The sequence below is a fragment of the Phalacrocorax aristotelis genome, chromosome 17 (assembly GCF_949628215.1).
Source record: "Phalacrocorax aristotelis chromosome 17, bGulAri2.1, whole genome shotgun sequence".
In the NCBI taxonomy this organism is placed as follows: Eukaryota; Metazoa; Chordata; class Aves; order Suliformes; family Phalacrocoracidae; genus Phalacrocorax; species Phalacrocorax aristotelis.
In genome coordinates this window covers 11,108,139-11,131,698 of record NC_134292.1, presented here as the reverse complement: position 1 = coordinate 11,131,698, position 23,560 = coordinate 11,108,139, and the positions used below count along the sequence as shown (strand labels likewise).

Genomic DNA, 23,560 nt, shown 5'->3' with positions numbered 1-23,560 from the left:
AGGGATGAGAACCGAGCCTGTACCTGGAGTAACTCGCACAGCGAATGGTGTTGCCAGACCGTGGCCCTTCTGGTGATGAGGGTTGCTCAGGGATAGGTTTCATGCTGAAAGCGTTTATTTTTGTATTTATTCTTAAACTATTTTGAAAACCTGACTTGAAGCAAGATCGTGGCTCGCTGCTCCCAAACCAGAGCCCCTCCAGGTGGGGCTGGGCAGGAGCCCCCGGTGGGCAGGGACCCTGCAGTGCCAGCTCAGCCCACGGCTGTTCCTGCGCTGGCTGCAGCCCCTCCCGAGGGCAGCAGGGGTGCTGGGACCCCCAGGGGCGTGGGGACCCCCGGTCCCGCGGCCTCCCCCACCCCAGCCCTGGTTTCTCTGCTGTCCGAGGGCTTGGCTGTTACTGATGGCAGGCATGCGCAGCCAGGCTCTCTGTCTGCTATTTCCTTATAATTTAAAAGCCTTCCTCACATTAATCTTTTTATTTTTATTTTGACAAATGTATATTTCCAGGAAGTTGCTGAGGTCAAAGCAGCATCTGTTGCTTGTTATTTTGGGGGATGCAGAGGGTCTTTGTGAGGGTTTCCAAAGCAACAAGGAATTAAGTGGTTTGTAAAGCAGAGCGCAGGAATGAGGAGCGGGCTGGGGCTTCCCGAAAGGCAGCTGAAGATGCTGATGAAAATCAGATCAGCTTGCCTCTATTTTCTTGGAAAATTGATCTATTTTTCTTGTACGAGTGTCAGCCCAACTCCCGTATTCCAAGTGCTTGGCCTCCGCAAGCTCCGTGTTTCGGCGATGGGATTAGCGGGGCCCCGGTCAGACTTGCTCTCCCTGGGTCGGCAGGGAGGACACAGGCTATGCGGGATGGGAGCGGAGCAAAGCTTTTGGGAGCAGCAGTGGAGGTCCCCTGGTGAGGCTCTGGCTGTGGAAATGGGCTGGAGACCCCCAGGATGGGCATCCCCTCCCCTGCCCCGGGAAGGTCCCTCACCCCCAAAATCACTCCGTGAGTTGCCCAGCACACACCCCATCGGGGGCCTGTCGCAAAAGCTGCTTTTTCTTTCAAAACAACGCAAGGAGGGTCTGGTGCCAAGGCGAGGGCTATGAGGACCCCAGGAGATTTATCACTGAGGAAATACTTTCTCCAGCGAGGGCCGACGGCCGCAGCAGGAACAATGGGAGATTCGCAACGTGAACAAAGCTGATTTCGTTCTTCTTTTTATCAATGCATTTTCCTTGCGGAGCCTCCCTTCCTGGAAGTGGGAGATGCAGCTTCCCCCGCACGCTGGCTGTGTAATCAGCAGGAATGGCCATATCCTGGCTGGGAAGCGAGCTGTGAAACGCTGTCGCCCACCGTGATTTATGAGCCTGTGGCAGCGGCCAGCAGCAGGGCTGGCCCGGGGACAAGGTGCCAGGGCGCGTGCAATATCCACGTATTCTTTCTCCTCCTCACAGGGTCCCCGGGGAGCTGCCAAAGGAAGTTAATGGATTGGACACACACGTTCCACTTGATTTTTATTTTTTTATTGCCGTGTCTTTCCAAACGCCTTTAGCAGACGCACAAGCACAATGGGCCGGGCGGTGAGCATCCCGGCTGGGGGGGTAGCAGCCTGCCTGGAAAGGTCAATACGGAGAGTGTTTGCTCTGGGACATGGGGACAGCCTGTCCTGAGTGGGTATCGTCCTTCTTCCCCGCCAGGGGAGGGCTCGTGGGGGCCATGCTCAGCACTGGCTCATTGCTGTGGAGGGGCAGAGTTAAGGTGACTCCAGCTCCTCTGCAGCCAGTGCTGACCAACAGCCTCGGGGCATTGCTGCACCTTGCCCGCGGGGTTCTTGGCACCCATCAGAGGCAGCTGGTGCTAAGCAGGTCTCTTGCTGTGCCCAGAGCTGTAACATCCTTCCTGGGGGGCTCACGGGTGTGAAAGCGGCTGGTTTTGCTCCTGGGCCCGCGCTCCTGCCATGCCGCATTATGCAATCCTCACCCGATACCGGGAATATGAAATAATTATTCCAAGTGATCAGATTTTAATTATGCAACACAGAGGATGATTATTGTACGCCAAATTGGTGCTGAGTGCTTAGTTATGTATATGCCAAATTTAGTCTATACTATTATACCCAGTGGGTGGCCGTAGACAATCAGGAAGTAATTAGTTTTGCTGGAGGTTGTTCGCCTGCCTGGTTCGCTGTGCTGTCTGGGGAGCGTCTTGCTGTGCTCTGTGAATACCACGGGCTTTGAGTTCAATACCATCTTTTTGTGACAAGCTAATAAGCTGTCTGCATGGCGGCCTGTAATTAGCGCTGTCGATATTCATTTGGAAACGGAGACCGCGCTGAGCGGCTCCACCGACAGCGCTTCCCTTTGTCGAGGCTCCCGGCTGGTCCCTCCTTGCCTCGGAGGAGCGGCGATGGGCACGGAGGGATGGGGATGCAGCTGGGTGCTGCATACGCTTGCGTGTTTGCGGCACCCTGGGGTCCCCACCGAGGAAAGCACCCGGCCCATGAGGGGATTGAGCCCCTGAGACTGACACCTGCCCCCCGCCGCTGCGCCAGCCTGGCCCGGTCCCTCATGGGGGAGCCGCCGTTGCCTCTGGGAGCGGGGTGTTCCCAGGTGCCCTGTCCTGTGGGGGTGGTTGGGAAAGCTGAGCCTGTGTGGGGGAGATGGGGACATGCATGGGGCTTTGGCTGGTGGGCCTGTCCCCTCCCCAGAGCCATGGGCTGCTCTCCCCAGGGAGCCTCGAGCATTGCAGGCGGGTACCAAGGTGCTGCATGGTTGCACCTTTCCAAGGCAGCCTGATCCTGTGGGGTCCGGGCTTGTCTGCGGGGATCTCACATGCAGAACTGCTGGAGGGCCTGGGGCTCCGTGGGCTGGGAGGACACCGGGGCATCGGTCCCCCAGCGATGTTCTTTGCAGCTGGCCAGTGTCGTGGGGCACCGGGAACCGGCCGTCTCTGTGGGAACGGCCCGCATCTGCCATGCGGGAATTGTCTGAAGTACGGAGCAACTTTTACCTCTGTTACACAAAGGAAACTTTCCTCCTCTTTTTGTTGGAGATGCTCACTCCATTGAGATGATTGGCATACTGGAGAGCTGAGAAACTAAATTGTTTATACACTAATGAATAGAAGCTTGATTGCAAGATCCTGTTTGGAAAATTATAGTGCTGAATTGAAGCCGTACAATTACATCCAAAATGCTGCATATTCATTTCATCTGCTTTGCATAGAGATTAACAAGCGAGCCCTAAAGCAGACTCTGAAATTAAAGCTAACACCAGATTTAGTCACAGGTTACAAACTAAATGGCATTGTTTGATGGATATGAATCTTTACCACCTGCCTGCCTGATGATTGCTAGCAGCTTACCAGACAGCAAAGGAAAAAGTTTCTTCCCATGAAGGAAGCATAATAAGACGCTGGGCTGGAAGTGCCCCCTCCCTACACGGGCGGCCCCCCCAGGCAGATGTCTGCGGTGGGCCTGGGGAAAGGGCTCCCAGCTCTGTCATGCTGGAGGATGCATCCGCTCTGTGGAGGGGTATAGAGTGGCCCTGAGACCCCCGCAGAGGTCCCAGGTGCTGGGTCCATCCAACCCCCAGGGCTGGGCTGGGTCCCTCCAGCGGGGGCCACCCTCCCTCCAGAGGCTGTGTGGGGAGATGATCTTGCAGGGCCTTGCTGAATCACCCATGGGTTCCTCCCCCTCCTTGGAGGGGCTGTGGTGCTGTGGAGGGCAGGGGGCTCTTGCATCTCTTGGCTGTGTGCAGCCCCTGTGGGGTCCCGGCATGCGGCTGGTCCCATCCCACCACATCCCGCAGCATCAGGCTTTGCTGCCTGCCTGGGATCTACCTCCACCTGCAGTGCTCCCACCCTGCATGTGAGGCTGGGCTTGGTTTGGGGACCAAATTATTTCCGGATGAGAAATGAGGGCAGGAAAGGGCAAAGGGGGTGTGTGGGAAGCATGGTCCTGCCTGGGGGCTGTGGTGGGAGGCAGCATTTGGTGCCACACAGCATGATGCAGGGGTTGCTTTGGACATGGGCTCCATCCCTGCCTGAGGAACCTGTCACCTGTGTGGCAGGGTGGCCTGCTGCCACCATCACTCCACGGGGGAGCAGATGGGGCTGTGGCCGGGCAACCGGCAGGCTGGTAGCTCAGGGCAGCCTTGGTTCCCAGCAGGGATCTTGCTCCTTTGGGAATACCTGGGAGGGGCCCCAATCCGCACCCGGGGACAGCAGCTTGGGGCTTCCTGTGTGTGGGCGCCAGTGGGGCAGAGACCACAACACTTGGCAAATTGGACACCTTTATTATTTTTTTTTTTCTTTAAAAGTCAGTTACCAAACTGCAGCGTACTTTATTCCTACAGATGGGCTGGTCTGTCTCTACCACACTATGGGACAGCCCAGCCACAGCTTTACAAGCTGCCTGGCCCAGTCACCGGTGGTGATGCTGCCAGCCCTCCCCTGGCTCCTCCTGGCCAGCTCTGGCACTGCCGCAGGTGGCTCTGGGGTGCATGTCCTGTCACCCTCCATTCTGACCCATGGGAGCAGTGCTGTGCCAGGAATAGGCAGCGTGGCTGCTCCAAGTCTCCATTTCTGCTCAACACTTCCCCATCCTGACCCTCCAACACTTTCCCAATGCCCTCTTGCAAACAGCTGAGGGAGATGAGCATCTCCTCAGGTCCTTCCCCAAACCTGCCCTGGCTGAAGAGGCATGTGCAGCACCACCAGGGCCTTGCCTTGGCCTTTCACCCAGGGCTGGGCTTCTTTCTTAAACCTTAACTCATCCCAGGACATTCACGCTCCCCGAGACCAAACGCAAACCACACCATTACCCGCTAAAATCAGCACAATGGAGCAGCCTCCTGCCTGCAGCCAGCAGCTGCTCAGAGGCACAGATGGGCTCTCCCACCCTGACCCCAAGACACTGGGGGCGCCCTCCCTAAGGGGGTCACCCACTGCAGCAGCAGGCTCCCAGGGCCAGCCCAGCACCCAATTAGTGGCCTCTGTTGGGGGGGGTGGCCCCAGCCTGGTTGGGCAGTGGGTGCCAGGGTGTGGGAAAAGGCACCTGTGGGGGGAGGCAGTGGAGGTTTTGCCATGTGGGGACATGGTGGTGGGGCTGCCATCCCCAAAAGCAGAGCTGGGCGCAGCGTGGCACTGGTGGACACAGGCTGTGCTGGAGAGACCTGGCCCATGGCAGCCTGGCACCACCTTGGGGAGGCGGCCGGGGAGCGGCACCGCGGCTGTGCCACATGGCCCCGCTCCTGCCGCTACCACGGGTGGTAACTGGTGGGCTGTGTTGGTGACAGCAGCCTCCTGTATGGGTGTTCACAGCCCTGTGCCATGCTGTGCCCCAGCCTGGGGGCTCCCATTGCTCGGCTCCTGGGGACCTCTCTGCCACAGAGCATCCCGTGGGGAATGCTGCCTGGGTGGGAACCTCCCCAGAGCAAGTCAAACCAGTGCCATCCCCATCCAGTATGTCCTGGACTTCAGCAGTGCCATCTGCCAGCTCCTCACCCTCCCGAGCTGCCCGGCGGGTGATGGCGATGGCACATACCCTACCAAGGGCTGGGAAAGGCACCCATCTGCTGCAGAAAGGCTGGGGCTGGTGCGGGGCTGCCTGCAGCCACCCGGCCAGCAGAAGGGATGTAGTGATGAATGTGAAATGTGCCTCTGCCAGGCGGCAGCAAAGAGAGCTGCCGGCGGCAGGGACCCTGTGCGGCACCCCTGGCTGTGTGAGCAGGGGCAGGACAGGCAGCAGACGGGAGGATGGGGCAGCAGGAAGGCAGCGTGAGCTGGTGCAGACTGAGGGCAGGGGCTGGCCAGGCTGCATCCTGTGTGGCAGCCCCATGCATGGCTGGGGGAGCAGCTGTGTGGGACAGGGATAGGAAAGGGACCTGCCTCCCAGCCTGAGCATGGGGGCCCACAACCCCAGTGCGGGCTGGTGGAGTGGTGTGGACGGAGCTGCTGGGACTGCCTACCAGCCAGCTGCCACCTACTGCTGTCCCACTAAGAGGGGATCCTGCTGGGCCCCACGGCAGTGTCCAGCTCTGGTTCAAGCAGCTCATCTTCTGAGAAGCTGATGTGCAAGCAGGTGTCATCTGCAGGGGAGAAGGGCAGCATGCTGTCCGTGGGGCTGGCCAGGGTGGCCAGGTCCTTGGCCAGGGCCTCGCTGGCTGCAGGGTCACGGATGCTGGCCAGGGGGGACATCTGCCCGCTCTCTCCAGTCCTGTCCTTGCCCAGAGCGCGCTGGCAGGTCCCAGCAGGGACGGGCTCTGTGCCAGAGGCAGTGCTCCGTGCAGGAGTCCTTGCCTCGGGGTCCATGAGGGTGAGCGAGCTGGCAGCGACGCTGGTGAGGCTGGAAATGCTGGAGCTGGGCAAGCTCATGTGGGCAGCGCTCTCGGGTTTCACCTCCACTTCCAGGCTTGGGGAGGTCTTGCTTGACCTTTTGCGTAGGATGGGTGGTGGTGGGTTGAGCTTGGGAATGGGCTGCTGCCGCCTGGGAAGCAAAAGCAGAGAGATGAGGTGATGTGCAAGTACTTACCTGCATGCGGGGCTTAGGCTGGCTGATCCAGGCTCTCCAAAAGACCTTTGCTGGGTCCCATCAGTGCAACGCATCACCTACAAACGTTGGAGCTGGGGTGATGTGGCAATGACCATTTCATGGCAGGGGGACAGGCGCAGGGCAGGCAGCAACCCCACAGGGGACATGGTGGGTTCTTTGCCCCAGTTTATTGCACCTGAGCAAGCGCGCAGCCCCTGGCCTTGCCTGTCCATGCCCCTAAGTGCCCAGAACACAGCCCTTCCTCCCCAGCCCCTGCTGCAGGCTCTGCTGCTGTGAGCCCTCTAAAATACAGCCTGTGCAGCAGGAACCCTGCTGGGGCCACAGGGAGGAGCAGGAGGGTCTGCTTGGGGTGTTCCTGCTGCAGCCAGCGGGAGACAGAGCTGGCACATCCTACCTGTCCTCGTCCCCTCTGTCGGTGTCATCCACCTTCTGCCGGCTGCTCCCATTGAGCAGAGCGAACTCGCTAACTTCGGAGCCCTCCACGCGCCGGCTGAACCCGTCCTGCCCCTCCAGCACAGCGAGGCACTCGTCCCCCTCCTTGCTGCTGTAGCGGTGGCCGCCCCTCTCCAGGCTGACGAGGTTGAGGTAGGAGTCCCCGGGGCCCAGGGCTGGCAGCGAGCCGGGGGCCACGGGGCTGCCCAGGATGCTGGCGGGGGTGGAGGTGGACGGCAGGTGGACGTCCAAGCTGTAGTGGTTCTTCAGGTTCAGGGAGAGGGACTGAGCCAGGGACAGGTTTTGCAAGGAGCGGTCAACTGAATCGAGACAGAGAAGGAACATGTGAAGAGCTGGGGACCTCCGACTCGGGTGGTGCCCTGGACCACGAAGGGTGCAGGGATGATCCAAAGTTCCCCCAGAGCCTGCAGGGCTCGTGCTGGGAGCACCCCAGCTGCTCCCTGGGACAATGAGGGTGCAGAGATGCTCTGAAGGGATGGTGCTGGGAGCATTCCACTGCTTCCCAGGACCCCAAGGGGTGAAGAGATCCTCTGAAGCTCCCCTCAGAGCCTGGCAGGCTGGTGCTGGGAGCATCCCACCTGCTCTGCATGACCGCAAGAGGTGCAGAGATGCTCTGAAGGGATGGTGCTGGGAGCCCCATAGCACCCAAACAACCCCCACCCAGGGGCGAGGGCCACTGCGCTCACCTGGCTGCCGGTGTTGCTCCCGGGCTTCCAGCACCGTCAGCTGCCGCACCAGCAGGGAGACATGCTGCAGCAGGTCACGGTTGGTCAGCAGAAGCTGCCGTACGCGGGCCTGCGCTTCGATCCGCGCCGCTGTTTCGGCCGCCAGTTGGTCCTTCAGCAGTTGCACCTATGGGACGGGGTGGGATGGGGCAATGTGGGACGGGGCGGTGCAGGATGGGGCAGTGTAGGACAAGGTGATGCGGGATGGGGCAGGACATGGCAATGCGGGACGGGACAAGGTGATGCGGGATGGGCGGTGCAGGACATGGCAATGCAGGATGGGACAGGGTGATGCGGGACGGGACAAGGTGATGCAGGACATGGCAATGTGGGACAGGACAAGGTGATGCGGGGTGGTGCAGGACATGGCAATGCGGGACGGGACGAGGTGATGCAGGGCGGGGCGGTGCAGGACATGGCAATGCGGGACGGGACGGGACGAGGTGATGCGGGGTGGGGCGGTGCAGGACACGGCAATGCGGGGTGGGACGAGGTGATGCGGGGTGATGCGGGGTGGGGCGGTGCAGGACACGGCAATGCGGGACGGGACGAGGTGATGCGGGGTGGTGCAGGACACGGCAATGCGGGACGGGACGAGGTGATGCGGGGCGGGGCGGTGCAGGACACAGCGATGTGGGGCGGGGCGGTGCAGGACACGGCAATGCGGGACGGGACGAGGTGATGCGGGGCGGGGCGGTGCAGGACACGGCAATGCGGGACGGGACGAGGTGATGCGGGGCGGGGCGGTGCAGGAAACGGCAATGCGGGACGGGACGAGGTGATGCGGGGCGGGGCGGTGCAGGACACGGCAATGCGGGGCGGGACGAGGTGATGCGGGGCGGGGCGGTGCAGGACACGGCAATGCGGGGCGGGACGAGGTGATGCGGGGCGGGGCGGTGCAGGACACGGCAATGCGGGGCGGGGCGGGACGAGCATCCCCGGGATCCCCCGGGAACAGCGGGCCTCGAGCGCCCCCTGCCGGCCCCGCCGCGGCTCCCCCCGCACCGAGCGGCGCCAGCCCGGTGGGGCTGCGGGCGGCGGGATACAGGGGGATCCGCTGCGCCTCCCCCCTCCCCAGCAACACGAAACGAGTTGGGCGGGGTGCCCAAGCGGGGGGGGGCACCGGGCTCCCTGCTCTGATGCTGGTTTGGGGGAAGAGGAACGGCGGTGGTGGGGCTTCCAAAAATGGGATGAATCGGGAGCTGGTGGCTCTGTGGGGGCCCCCGTGACCCTGCCAGAGCGGCCTGGGCTTATGCGTGCGGCCAGCCCCATGTCCAGGGGAGCTGAGCGATGCTGCAAGCCATGCTGCGAGCCGTGCTGCGAGCAATGCTGCGAGCCACCCGTACCGCTCGCACCCCAGCACAGGGTGCTGGCCCCTGCTGCCAGCCCAGCCTGGCGGGAGGCTGGAGCAGGGAGAGAAGAAGGGCTGATGCCACCCGAGGGGAGGGCAGGACGCGTACCTGGGCCACGGCCACCTGCGTCTGCTGCTGCTGCTGGAGGAGCTGCTGCTGGAGCAGCTGGAGGCAGTGCTGGGAGGCCAGCGGGGTGATGGAGGCCGAGGAGCAGGGGCTGCTTGGGCTAAGCAGCTGCTGGGAGCCGGCTGGGTGGAGGGAGCAGTTCTCGGCATCCTGGGCACAAAGAAATGGGTAGGGTGAGCTGACCGACCAGCTCAGACCAGGATTTAGATCATGCTTCCCCACAGCACTGACCCCAGCGTGGCAGAGTGGCCCCCGCAACCCTGGCACCGAGGGACTGTTGAGGGGTGCTCGGTGTCAAGTACTGCATGACTACATGATCCCCAGGACAGCATGTTTCGGAGCGACTCCCGCTCCCAGAGAGCTGGCAGGGCTGCACCACCTACATCTGGCGGTAGCTCCAAACAGGGAGGGCAGATCCCCGGCCAAGAGACATTGGGGAGCGACCCGGATACCCCACCACCTTCCCCATGACAGGGCTGCCCAGGCTGGGTGGTTTCTTGCTGCCTGAAGCACGTGCCAGTGGCAGCAGGTCCAGCGACAGGGCCACCAGCATATTAAAAGACTGCAGGCGGGTGGTGTGGCTACTGAAGGACAGCGGTCCCAGCCCTTGGAGATATCCAGCGTGAGAAGGGCAGTGCAAACAATGACTGATTTCAGAGCAGCCCCTGACCCAGCCACAAGCCCCCACGCTCAGGCATGGTGCTCAAAGCCCTAGGGCTGCTGGCAGCAAGCTCACCCACCCTGGGCTGAGCCACCTCTTGTGTCCTGGGGACCATGCAGTGCCCCCCTGTGTAGTTCCCCTGCCCTCTGTAGCACCGGGTGTCTTGGCACGCAGCCCAGAGCCAGGCAGCGCATCCCCCGGCAGGCAGCCTCCCACCCTGGCAGCGGCGGGTGTTTTAGGGTGGTCGCCCTCGCAGCGTGCCCTGCCCATGGCCACTGCCTTTCCTGCTCCCTGCCCTCCCCTGTTTGGGCAGCTCCAGCACCCAGAAGGAAAGCGCAGGAAAGCCCTGCCTTTCCAGCCACGGAAATGAATCCCATTGAGTGCGTTTCACTGCAGCTGTTTTCAGCCAGGCCCTGCAAGCGATACAATTGTGTGAGATGAAGCGATGCCATTCAGGCCACCGGGAAGCGCTCACGGAGAAGCTCTGCAGAGCAGCTATTCATTACAGCGAAACCACTGCTCGTGCCAAACGCTCCCTGGGTGCCTGTGCTTCTGGGGCTGAGCCCCCTCGGGATGCTGCTCCCTGGGCCTGGGGTGGGCAAGGGAACCTGAGGGTCACTGCCGGCACAGTTGGATGAGTGACTGTCGCAGAGCGGCACTGGGGTCACAGAAATCCACCCTGCGTGGTGGGGAAACTGTTGCCTTGCCAGAGACGCCTCGAGTGAGTTTCAGCCTGTTCTGTGGATGCTGCTGCAGGAGAGGAGGGGTCCTGCCTCACTTCTCCTTTCTAGCACTGGGTGATGGCTCCAGCAGGGCCCCTCTGTGCTCTGCCCTGCCTGCACCGGTGGGCTCTCCCGGGTTGTGTTTGAAGCCCGCTCAGCCATGCGCCATGGCCCCACTCCCAGCTATCGTCTCTCCCTCTGCCCCAGTGCTGGGAAACAGCTTAACTGTGGGAAAACTAGGAGCTTAACACCCTGTCCTGCCATGGGGGCTGTGAGAGAAGGGAGCCGGGGGGGTGACTGCAGTGGGGTGTCTGTGAAAGACCCTCTTCATCAAGCTGTGATAGTGTCCCCAAGCAGAGGGACCCCAGCAGTGGCAGAGCGTGTGGACCGTCCCCAGCCCACCCCACCCCCCATTACCTGGCAGTTCTTATCCTTGGAGGCTTGCCCAGGTTTCAGCATGCCAAGGTCCCCCCTGGCAGCAGGCAGCTCTCCAGGTCCCCTCTCGGACACACAGATGCCGTCAGAGTCGATGCCAACCTCGTCTGAATCCATGATCTTGGAGCCCTTTATCTGGTGAACTTCAAACGAGATGGATAAATAAACCCAAGCCCCCCCCCGCCACAGGATCGCAGCAAGGAGCTGGGCCCTAAGCAGGGCTGGCAGCCAGGAGGGCAGCTCAGGGACACGGCCAGGACTTGCTCCAAGTCTTGGCATGCTGTGGAGAAGCGGGCCAGCCGAGGGGCTGGTGCCTGCAGACCCTCAGCCTCTGCCTTCCTGGTGCCCAGGATGAGTGGGCAGGCAGGATGGATTCCCCATGCCCCACATCCGAAGGGGCACAAAGCGCTTGCCATCACCAGAGGTGGCCCATGAAGGACATGCCACCTTGCAGTTCCCCACCCACATCATCCCTGCTGCCACTGCTGAGGGAGGGACCTGCCCGTGCACCGCGGGGAGCCGCGCGTCACCTTCCAGCGGCTGCTCCTCGGCTGACTTGTCGCTGGCGCCGTCCGCCTGCCCGTCGGCATTCTGCAGGGCGTGCTGCAGGCTCAGCTTGTGGCACACTTCGAAGGCCTGCCCCACCGTGCGCACCACCCGCATCGCCTGGCTCTGCGGAGCAAACCCGTGCCACTCAGCCCTGCAGCGGCCACGCTGCCACCCCGCTGCCGATGGGAAAACTGGGAGCCTTCCTCCTGCCCCAGGACTGCCCCACACTGCCATCTCTTCCCATGGTGGGGGGCTCCACTGCTGCCCACCGCTGGACCAGACACAGGGCATCCCTCCCAGTGTCCTGCTCTTGGAGATGGGTGCTTCTTACCTCTGGGTGGGCTGAGGCAGGTGGGCTGTGCTGCTGCCCAGGCTGGGCAGGAGGACATAAGCACCAGGTATGTCTTTTTGGCGACATCCAGCACTGGTGCTGCCTCAGCCTCTCCCAGGGATCTGCACCCTCTGACCCAGCGGTCACTTTGGCTCCTGTATGGGAAGGTGCGGGGTCCCTCAGGGACCTCTCACCAGGGGAGGACCCGGCTGTAGCCCTGGCAGCATCCTACCTTCTTCTTTGATTTGAAGACGTTACACCTGAAGGAGTTGTTAGCACCGTCCCTTGCGATGTAACTAAATATTTTCAGGTCTTGCGAGTCGTGAGACACGTAGAAGATTCTAGGTGGGAGAGAGACAAAGGGAATTAAACACCATGGAGTGTCTCAGCCCCCCGACAACCTTGGAGGCTCCCGTGTGTCCCTAGGACGGCTGGCTCATAGCACCCAGCGCCGGAGGAACAAGGTGGTGCCAGTGCATGGCTCCTTCTGCGATTTTCAAGGCAGGAGGCGACAGATTTTGAGAGCGTTTCTGGCGTGATGGAAAACCTTCTGGTTTCTGAAGTAGGCAAAACCATTTTAAAGATGCTGTGGGAAAGCTAAAAAATCTATAGTATTGGAAAGTGTGTGGCTATTTTTAGCCCCAGCAATTAATCCCTGCCTGCGCTGGAGCGTGGTGCAAATGCCTGTACAGAGAATGTCCTGTCTGCCTCGGTGCAGCCAGCCCGGGGACCCAGCCCGGGTGGTGGCACAGCACAAAAGCCAGCATCCCCTGGATGCCTCTCCCAGGGATGCTGAGCGTACTTGGAGGATTTCTTTCTTCCCTGTTCAGGCTGACTTTTTCTCCTCCCTGTGCTGCAAAACCATTTTTAAAGATCTTTTTATACATTTGATTTAACCAGGTAAAAATGTGACAAGTGAGTTCAGCTCTGAATAGAGAAGAAACCAAAGGGATTCGTGAGATGTTTTTTCTTTTACTCTTTTCTGTCATTGGAATTTTTTGTGTTGAGCTTGCAATTGGAGCAATTATTGCCCATGTACCACATCTTGTAATAATCTGTAAAAAAACGCCAGAAGGGAGAGGTAGGCTCGGACAATGTGTCGGCACGTCCTCCGCTCCGTATCTCCTCACCAAGGGCTCTGACCCAGAAAGCCACTGTTGGTGATCCCAGCCCCTGGGGCTTGGGCTTTGCACTCGTGGTACAATTATTCACTTGGCAGAACTAACATCCTGGTGCAACCTGTGCTCTTAACTGTGTCCGCAGGCTATGCACCATTGCTGGGGTTGCCTTCAAGGAAGCCATCCCTGATAGCTCCTGAGGCATCAGGTTTACATGCAGCATAAACCTCTGGGAGGAACTTGTGGTCTCCAAAATACTTAGAGATCCCATGGCAGGTGCTATGGAAAGTCAGTGCTATCTTTCGTCCTGTATGGGTTAATTCCCTGTAAGCACGTACACCTCAGAGTAAGGCCCTTCTTCAGCAGCACATGGTGAGCCATGCTCTGAAGGAAACCAGCAAGAAGCCTGTCTTCAGAGTCAGAATCAGAGAGTAATTCAGGTCATCTAGTCTGACCCCTGTTCAAAGCAGAGCCAGCTTCAAAGCTAGATCAATCCGGCTCACTCTCAAAAATGTATGAAAAGGGTTCCCCATTAGTAGTAATTTTGCAGCCTCGTTAATTTTTCACGGTCCTTTGGAAAGCCAGCCCTGGTGGAGGTAACTCAGCAAGCGGGAGGATGGACACGCATCGCTCAGGGCTGATCGGACCTAGCTGGTGCAAATCCCCTGCCGCGTACCTGTACACAGGATCGTGCATCACCACCATCTTACTCTCGTCCCAGGTCCACTCCTTTCTCTGTAAGCAGAAGGCAGAAACAAAATTACAGGGAGCCAAGTCAAAATGAAACTCCACCAGGCTGATGGGCAGGAACCCTGGAAAAGGGTGCGTTTGGACCAAGCCAAATCCAGGCTGCAGTTTGACTGTATGAACAATGGCTGTTTCATTAGTATCTTGGATAAAAACAGATTTCTTTGATCATTTATCATATCTGGTCATCTGATCACAGCCTTCAGGGCTGAAAGTGGTCCCCAAGATTAATTATAGCATCAAATATGCAGAAGAGTAATACATTTTGTGGAAGAAGGCTCTGAGCTATGGCTTAGGAAGTCTGGGTCCGGCTGCCGGCTCGGCTCGGTGGGGAGCACAGCCTGAGCAACGAGCTAAGGGGTGCTCAGACCAGGCAGCACGGAAGAAGCCTCCTGGTATTGACAAGAAACTATATTTCCTGAAAGCTTGACATTTTTTGATAGGAAAATATCCTCTTCCCACAGTGTAATTTTCCCACTCTTTTTTCAGCAAGGTTTTATTACTAGTTTGATGAAAAACGCAGTGTTTTCTTGTGAAAAAATCAGGTGATTTTTAAGAAAAGGCCGGTTTTGGTTAGAAGTTTGACCATTCTGAGCAGCAGTAATACTGGGACATGGTCAAAGCCACCAGCCCAGCTGCTCTGGCCCCGAGTGCCCCGGTGGGGCTGGAGAAGTCTCACCTTCTGCTTCTTGCGCAGAATCACCTTCACCCCATCCACGGACACAATGATGCTCACTTTCTTCTTCTTAATGTTCTTGGCTTTGAATTCATACTGATGGGAAAAAAAAACCAGGTTAGAAGAGAGGTAGGACTGGGGGGGCTACCGGGGACAGTGTGCAGTATTAGTCAGTGTTTTACATGAAAATGTCAGTTTTGTGTTTAATCCTGACTGCTGCGGGAGGTGGGAATTTGTTTTACCCTGCTAAGAAAATCCACATTGGGAAGGACCTGCTGCCGTAGCTGGGATGCTGGGCTGAATCCTGGCTTTGTCAGGAGCATCGCCTGGGAGAGGCCAAGCAGAGCTTGATCCTCTGGACTAGATCAAGAGACAGTTAATTTGGATCTGGGAAGGACTTTCCTGATGCATTGGCCATGCCCTGTCCGGTGGGACTCTGCACCAGAGGCTGAACGTGGAGATGGCACTTGCAGCAAATACCAAGCAGTGATTTATGGCATCTCCAATGCCCTTGTATGTCAGTGCTGCAGTGTATGGGGAATATAAAATCACTTACGAATTGCAGGGAGGGCCAGATGGGTGGCAATAACGCAATTATACCTCAGTCATTTACATAATCACATTAACCTCAGTGGGCTCGGTATCTCTGGAGAAAAACCCAGCTCCTCACCTGCAGGTGTCTGCAGTCTGAACTCAGCTCCATTTGTGTTAAAAATTAAACTGCTAGCTTTTAAATATTGCTTTTGCTGATAGCTAGAAGTGTAGCAGAGCCCTTCCACTCTGGAGACCTGTATTTACAGCACTGATCCTCACTGGTCCTGTTTTAGGCACTATTTTTGGCTTCCAAATACAGCATTTTGATACCCCATATTTTTCACAGTCCCTATCTGAAATCCAGCTTCCCTGGGCCAGATCTTCAATTTATCTAAAACAGCACATCCATTACATCAGTGCCGCTACAGTAACAGTCACCATGTATATATTTAAAAATAAATCCTTTGGATTAACTCGATGTACAGTTAACATAGCTGGAAAGCAGAGGTAAAATCCCCTGTTTTAACAGTCTAATAATGTCAATGGTGCTGTAACGGAGCTGGGACTCGGCAAAGGGGACATCGCGGGGACACCGCTGCCTGTGGGCTCTGCCCGTGCGAGCGGCCGCAGCAAGGCTACAGACGTGGATGCTGCGTGGGCTGCTGAATCGCTCAGGACCCTGCGAGGGCCACGGAGACCCAGGCACACCACAGCAGCTGCCCTGGAGCGAGCGTGGCCGAGCTAAGTGACAGCCTCTGGGCTCTCTGCACGTGCTGCTAGTTATGGTCTACCAGAAAGCGGGATGTACGTAGGCTCTGGCCGTACCTTCCAGCAGTCTCTCAAATTAAAGGCAGCATGCAAGCTTTCCCTGCTAAGGTGCTAGGGTGACGCAGACCCTGCAGCCCCCTCTGTGGCATCCTGTCCCCCTGAGGACAGACAGACACCTCACTGGCGAGCACCGTGCCACCGAGCGTTCCCGGGGAATGCTGCGCCACCTTGATGGACTCGAGGGGACAGGAGGTGCCTCCACTCCATCGCAAGCCTCCGCTGCCTCCTGGGATGTCTCTGCCACATCGCTTTGGAGACTCAGTGCAGGCTGCGTGGTTCGTAGGCACGGAGGACAAGGCGATGCCAAGCAATGGAGTGCAGCCTGAAGCCTACCTACACCATGTAATTAGACATCTAATTAGAAATCTTATCTCTTTATACAGTCGGCAGAGCTGCAGGTAGCAACTGAGACATCATGGGAGTCCAGGCACCTCTTCCAGGAGCCTGAGGTTGACGGGCTCTGTGTGTGGCTCCATGTCAGCATGGCACCCAAGCACTGCAGGGAAGATATGCATCTTTCCATCTCCTCAGCACCCATTGTAAGCCACTCCAGCCTTACAGGCAGAAAACTTGGTGGCTTTCATGTTTATCAGGCTTTTGATGCTGCTCACTGAATACTTAGCACTCAGCAAGATTTACGGTATCAGACAGACCCTGGATTAAACCACAGCTTTTTGATCTCCCCATGAATTACTACTCTGAGACAAGCTCTTTAAAAATCTATCTATAGCACCATGGCGTGTGAAGCTAGAGCTAAATTTGCTATACACGTTTTTTATTTATAGGGAGGGATGAAATGATGGGTGAGGTGGCGAGTGCATCCTTCAGCTTGCCCGCGGGCCAGGGGGGACCCCCAGGAGGGGCGCACATCTGTGGGCCTGAGGCCAGGCGGCCGGGCTCGCCGGCCTCGGCACTCGAGAGGGCTTCCCCTGCCCTCCACGCCAACAGCCCCTCGGTGCCCCGGCACCCCCAGCCCGGCCTTGCTCAGTGCTCCCAGCTCCGCCAGGCTGGAGCTTCCCCCTCCCCTACTCTCAGCACCGCCAAACTGTTTCTCCTTGTCTGCTTGCATGAATGCCAATAAAACCGGGATAGATTGTTCTGCCCGCTAAAGAGCTATTTATCTTTCTTTATACACAAATGGCTGGGAAAATACTAGCTGAGCTTTCCAAGAAAGAGAGAGCAATACAGTGTATTTTCCCCTTGTAGCAACAGGGGTGCAATTACATTCAAACAAGGCTCTTTACTCAAAGGCTTTAAGCAAAGTCCAAGACTGGATTTTGCAGAGATGCTTTTTTTTCCTCTCTTGGACAGAAAGGAACAATTGGGAGCAGCGGCAGCGCATCTCCGGGTGCTGCCAGGAGGGATGGCAAGTCTCTGTACACCCAGGGAACTTCAGCCAGCTACCACACAGCACCACCCCACCCCAGCCTGACTCCAGGACAGGTATGGGGCTTGAGCTCCAAGCAGAGCTGTATAGCTGGTGTGAGCTGCCTGGCATGCTCTGCCCTTGCCCCTTCCCCAGGCAGGTGCTGAGCTGCAGCTGGGGCTGGAGAGGCACACGGGGTGGGCAGGAGCAGAGCTCAGAGCTTCTCCCCTGCCCCAGCAGCATGCATGCTCTGCATGCAGCATCTGAAGTAGTTCTGACCCTTGCAATCTGCAGGCAGCACCCTCAGGCTCTGCTCAGGATGCAGCCCTTTGCCACAGCATCATCAGCACGGAGGAGGCTGATGAGTTTGCTGGTCCTGCTCGCTCCGTGCAGCTCATGGCCACCGCTGCTCGCGCTTTGCTGCTGCGTCCTCGCCAGAGCGCCTGCCAATGGCCACGCTCCCCACAGCAGAGGTGCCAGGATCCCAGCCATAGGCAGAAGGAGCCTGGCCTGAAAACAGTTACAACTCCTTGGGCCCCAAAACCCTTTCTAATGGGTGAAAACCCTGAAGCAGCAGGAGCCGTGGGATGGCCTGGCCCCAACCGGCTGCTCAGCATGCGCAGCAGTAACGCCAGCTGGGCAAGAGCACCACGATCCTGAGAGCAGGGCTGGGCGACAGCCCACGCCACACCAGCTTGGACTGGGCTTTCTCTCCATCTCTACGCACAAGAGGCAGATGGGATAAAGCTTCAGTCATTTAATTGCTTCCTATCAAGCAGGAATCAGTATTTTAATTAACTGTGAGTTATATAAGGACAAAAAAGCACACGAAAAAAGACACTCCAGGAGAGCAGACTATCTCCTCTAAGAATGTTCACGCATAAATGAACATACATCTGAGCACGAGGCTTCCTGGCACTGCCATCAGAGTGCAAAGTCTAGTCACTGATAGTTTTTTTTCTTAGTATTGATGTGATGTGTTTTTTTTAATTTGTCAATGTTACCAACAAATCCAAACCCACACAGCAGCATTCATCTTCTCTGCTGCCTTCTGAGATTCAATCGTTATTCTCTTGCTGCTCGTGCTAGCCTATGGGGGAAAGCCTTCCAGATGTTAAAGGCTCTGGCGTTGCCCTTACAAGTGGCGATTCAGCAGGAAGCCTGGCAGCCGCCTTAGCTACGGAGACAAGATGCGACACTTTATAAGAAAACGCAGGTCAAAAAAGGGCAATTCTTCTCATTTAATTTAGCAGCTTCATTAATTCTATTTCTGATGTGTCTGACCTGGAATACTTTCTATTTCTGCTTTTAAATCCCTGTGTTTGAGTCCTTGCCTTTCATACAGTCCCACACACTGTTGGCATGTAGTATTAACTTACCCAGGAGCTAAAGACTGTATGACTAGAAATGTTAATGGTGCCGTGTAATGCATATTTCATCTGATAATTCCACCCAAGCAGATATAAATTACACATGCAGTTACCAGCTTCCATCTGCTGATGAAAGAGCTGGGCTAATGCACATTGGAAATCATATGCAGCTTCCAGCACTAAGAACAACTTGCATGAATAGCGTTATTCAAGGAAGCAATTCTTAATGTGATTAATTACTGAAGGTATCAGGGCCTTCATTATGCAAATGAAAACTGTCATAAAATAGAGAGTTTGCAAGTCTTAGAGGCAGCCTCTGTTTCCAAAAAAATGCGTTTTCCTCATTAACAAAGAACAGAAGGGCCAGACTCAGGAGAGCCGGCAGAGCCAGGACACGCTCCCTGCCACGGCTCGTTTGCTGCTGTGCAGCCCAAGTTGTAGTAAGGGAAATCAAGAGAGAGGCTCTTGAGGTTTTTGAAACGGGAGCACATCAGTCCTCCAAATCGCTGCTGGGTAAGTACTTTGTGTGCCCAAAGATGCCACAGGCTTGGAAATGGACGGCTATTCCTGCAGCTGTAAACTCTGCAGCCAGACCTCAGCCTGCTGTCCTGCCCCCAGCCTCCCCGCGCCCCAGCCCTGGCCTGGCAGGCTGCAGGATGTATGTGTCCATAAACAACCCCACAACAATAAGGAGTCCCAGCCCCTTCCCAAACCTTGCCTGTCAGACAGACACAGGGAGCATGGCAATGAGGAGGTGGAAATCTGCTCAGCTCTGCCCCACAGACGGGCTCTGGGCAGCATCACCCTGGCAGGACCCACCAGTCCCTGCCCCTGCTCCCAGGCTGGCACACGGCTGCATCCCAGCGTGCGGGAGGCATCCTTCCCTCCCGCTGCAGATGCAACCTCCGATGCCGTGAGTGCCATTTTAGGAACTAAAGCCATGATGAATCCAAGGATTTCAAGTTCAGGAATGTTATTAATTTCAAATCAAACTGACCCACACGGCATGAGGACATGGTGTTATCTCGACTGCTGTTTGAATTACTGATGCTCGGAGTGCTGCCGCTTGAAACTGATGCTACAGAAAACTCCCAAGTTCTTTTCCCAGCAAGTGCAGCTTAGCCGAGCGCTGCACGCCACCTCGGAGCTGACAAACAAGCAGTGTCAGTTCCCATACCCTTTGGACCGCAGGCTGCGGTCCAGCCTCCAATCCCCCGAGTCACCGTGGCCCTTTCTGCATCACATCACACCTTCCTGCGACAGCCCTGCCAGGCAGCGGCATTTTCACTGGTCAGCTGCAGCCCGATCCCTCACGGCCTCCGGCTGGAGACCGCTGGGTTATGGCCTTTCCTTTGTTCGTCTTGGGAAGCATGTGCCTGTTTGAATCCTATGAACTCCCAGTGCCCGGCAGCGGGGCGCACACTCCCAGGGACGTGGCCGGTGTGAATGTGGCCGGGCATAGTCTGGGTCTGTGCTGCAGTAACTGGGCAACATGGACACAAAAGCGACGCAGGAAGCAGTGGAGTCCAGGCGTGCACCTCCTGCCCAGTGGAAAAATGAGAATTTATGATCTTTGGAAACATAAAACTGTTCAGTGGAAAGCAGAAACCAAAGGGGGAGTACAATAGGCAAGGAGAGTGCTGGCAACATAACCAAAGTCTTTTTTTCTCATTTAAATTAGCTCCTTCCACCATCCAACAAATTCTCTGTAGATACCGCAGGCCACTCCCCATGCAGTGAGCTGAAGGGGGCTGAGGAGCTATCACGGCCCCGCTGGGTTTCTGGGAGTCCCTGGAAGGGCAGCAAGGAAATGTGACCACAGTTCACCACGCAGGATTCATTCATTTACTCCTAGTTCTGTGCTTTGGCAGTGGTGCTCCCTGCCCGCAGAGCCAGGCAGGACTCCGAGTTCTCTGATGATGCAGGACAGCATTTGCAGGTTTGTGCTCCAGCCCCAGAGCTGGGGCTGGGGTGCTGGGACGTGGCTTCAGCTCGTTTGTGGGGAGCAGCTATCTGTGCATGCTTCTGCGCCAGACCTTGGATCAGGGCCTGTTGCTGCAGGCTTTGGCTGGCCTGGCAACCCCCTTCTCTCCTTTCCCAGTTCTCGAGAGCTGGCCGGTCAAGGGCTGAGTTTGCACATTTGAGTGTAACCCTCTCTGTCCCCTTCCTAACCTGAGTGCAACCTCTGGTGACTGGCATCGTGCCCTCACCCCTCCTAGCACCATCCCCAGGGTTCAGGACCCGGGTGATCACCCACCAGAAGGTCCCACCACACTCTCCTCCCCAGGACTCCCATGCATTGATCCTTTCCTGCCTGGTAGTTCACACGGATGACCCCCCCGGAGGTGCAGGCAGCAGAAGCAGGGTCCCTAGCGCAGCATGCTTTCCCTGGGGAGCTCCATACGCTTCTTCCCAAGGACTCCACCTAAATCACAGGCTCAGTCTCCACACAACCCACTCAGCAATGCCGATGCTGCTGGCTGCACCCTGAGCTGCAGAGAACTTCTTACAGCTAAGCTTTGATTAGTCTTGGCAAGAAAAGCACCATGGGATAGGCTAGCCACAGATGATTTATTGATAGGGTTGCTGCAGCCAGCCTGGTGCTGGTGCCCCACACATGGCAGCTCTGCAGATGCTGCTCAGGTGCAGGAGCCGGAGACATCTTGTCATATAGCTGTGATGAAAGGGTTAATTGGACAATCCAGTCCACGAGCTCAAAACCTCTCCAGAAGCCCAAGTCTAAGGTACATAAAACCATCTGCTTCCCAACACTGGCTTGGTCAGACAGGTAACTGCTCTTTCAGAGCTGGAAAGTGGAAGCAGAGGTACTTGTAGGTTGGCCAAGGGGTGGAAGTCAGACTCCAAGATTATGGAATCCCAGCACTTGGGTCTAGCTGGAGGACAGCCCTCCTGCTCCAAAGCCTCCCACCAAGCCCAGCTGCCTTGCTGGGACCATCTCTTGGTGACTTGTGCTGACACCTCCAGCTCTTCCCACAGTGACCAGCTGGGAAGAGGTGTTAATGGTCCTGACCAGCCTCACCTGGGGCCTCCATGGACACCCTATCCATGAGCACAGTAGCTCCATTTAAGCTCAGCTTTGGCCTCTTTCTTCCTTCCTGAGCTCCAGTGTAGGAGTGTTGGTCTCCAGCTCAGCCACAGCCATGCCTGGCCATGGACCTGCTGATCCTGACTTGCAGACTAATCTCCCACCTTGGCCTTGGATCTGTCTCAGCAGCATAAGACCTGCCTGATAATCTGGACTCTTGATTGAGCCTGGCTTCTACTCAGGGTCTGCTCTGCTCACCTCACTCAGGTATGATGGGATGGGGCCCTGGCTGGTGAGGCCCCTGCCCCACCAGCCGTGTTACTGTGGTTAGCTTCCAGCTCCTCCTTGCTGAGGGAGCAAAGTCACCCTTGCAGCTCCCTGACCACAGGGCAGTATGTGGCCCTTTGCACAGCTGCCTTGGTGCAAGGAGATGCACAAGCACCTCACTAATGAGGGGTCTGTCAGCCAAACCCCTCACTAATGCCCAAACTTGGTGGTCGGTCCCTCACCGCAACTAAAAGTGAGCCTTGATGCAGACTGAGGGGGGAGGAGGGATGAAGGGCAGTGGAGGAAACTGTAGAAGCCTGAGTTAAGCTAAGAAAATATTTGCATTTCTGGAGTCTCCCATTTGGTATTGTCAGCACTATTTTAATTGGTCTAATCTGCAGGTCTTCTTGGACCTGTGCCCCACAACCCCTCAGCCAGCACGAGGGTACTTCAGCTGTGTTCAGCCAGTTCCTGGCTTAGCTCACAATTGCAGCTTCTTGAAAGCTGCCTGTAAATGGAAAGGGGCATGCGAGCTCGCCCACTCCTCTTAGTCCTGGCTCTGGCTGTGTTCCAGCTTGCTGCAGAGATGCAGGTGTTTTCTGTCTCCCTTTAGGATGCTCTTTAGGGGACAGAGGTTTCTGGAAAAGACACCACCAGGAATGCAGGGCGTGCCTGGCCTGGCTGCCTCCTGTTTCAGCTTTGGGGGTGCTCTGGGGTGATGCATGTGAGTGAAGCCACAACAGTGCTTAGGGTCTGTGAGGAGGAAAAAAAAAAAATCCCTTAAGAAGCAGTACAAAGTGCCACCCTCCTGCCAGGGTTTTGTAAGCCTCAGAGAAGCAGTTTGTGGATAATAGGAGAGCGACCTGTGGATCCAGGCTGTGTGGATGCTCCTTCTCAACAACAGCTTTAGGGCTCCAAGTACACTGAAATAAAGCACTGACAGGTTGCTTCAGCCCAAACAGCTTGTGTGCCCTCTGCGTCCCCCTGCAGACACCCTGCCTGCTATCATCCCAGACTCTTCCTGCCTGTCACCTTGGTGGAGCTGAAGGTTCATGGAGAGACTGAGGTAAACAAGCCTCCAAGCACTGTTTGGGGAAAAATGTTCCTTTCAGGAAAGAAGCTGTACAGCTCAGCAAAACATGCCTGACAATTTTCTGCTTTCATAAATATTCAAACCCAGCCACACTGGGAGCTGACTAATCTGAAGATCTTCCCTGAAGAAAGCTTTCCATGCTTCAAATTCTTTCACCGACATGAGTCTTAGGCTGTAGTTTTTCCCTGAGGTGGGCAGACATTAGCTACAGTTCAAATATGGGAAACTGAGGCGGGCTTATTCATCAAGAGTTTATCTGGCAAGTCAAGGCAGAGCAGCCAGCTGACATCGGGAGTTTCCAGCACCCACTCACGGTGAGGATTACACATCCCCACTGCAGGGCATGTACGAACTCGTGATCCCCAGCGGGGCTGCAGCCCCACGGCCACCCAGCAATCGCCTATGGAGCAGCGCAGGACCCTGTTGTACCCTGTAGTCTTGAGCCATGCTCCCTCTGAGAGCCTATTTACAGCATAGATGAATTTTGAGAAACACTAAGCTTCTCCTTAGTGTGAGGATGGAGAAATGCAAGCAGGCACCCACTTACATCAGTAGGAACTGAGGTCTGTTCCTCTGCAGCAAGGTGCACAGACCAGGTGAAGCTCTGCCTGGTGCC

At 56.9% G+C, this 23,560-nt stretch overlaps 1 protein-coding gene across 1 annotated transcript in view; it reads right to left on the bottom strand.

The window, feature by feature from the left end:
* Positions 1–3,848: 3,848 nt before the first annotated feature.
* Positions 3,849–23,560, bottom strand: part of LOC142065599 (carboxyl-terminal PDZ ligand of neuronal nitric oxide synthase protein-like) — a 39,073-nt gene continuing 19,361 nt past the window's right edge. Inside the window, exons 3-11 of the mRNA XM_075111877.1 lie at positions 14,444–14,536; positions 13,694–13,752; positions 12,132–12,240; positions 11,550–11,691; positions 11,002–11,162; positions 9,184–9,351; positions 7,685–7,850; positions 6,940–7,297; positions 3,849–6,479 (exon numbers count right to left, since the gene is read on the bottom strand). Of these exons, the coding sequence (XP_074967978.1) occupies positions 5,990–6,479; positions 6,940–7,297; positions 7,685–7,850; positions 9,184–9,351; positions 11,002–11,162; positions 11,550–11,691; positions 12,132–12,240; positions 13,694–13,752; positions 14,444–14,536 (1,746 nt within the window). The 3' untranslated portion in view covers positions 3,849–5,989. The remainder of the gene's footprint in view (positions 6,480–6,939; positions 7,298–7,684; positions 7,851–9,183; positions 9,352–11,001; positions 11,163–11,549; positions 11,692–12,131; positions 12,241–13,693; positions 13,753–14,443; positions 14,537–23,560) is intronic.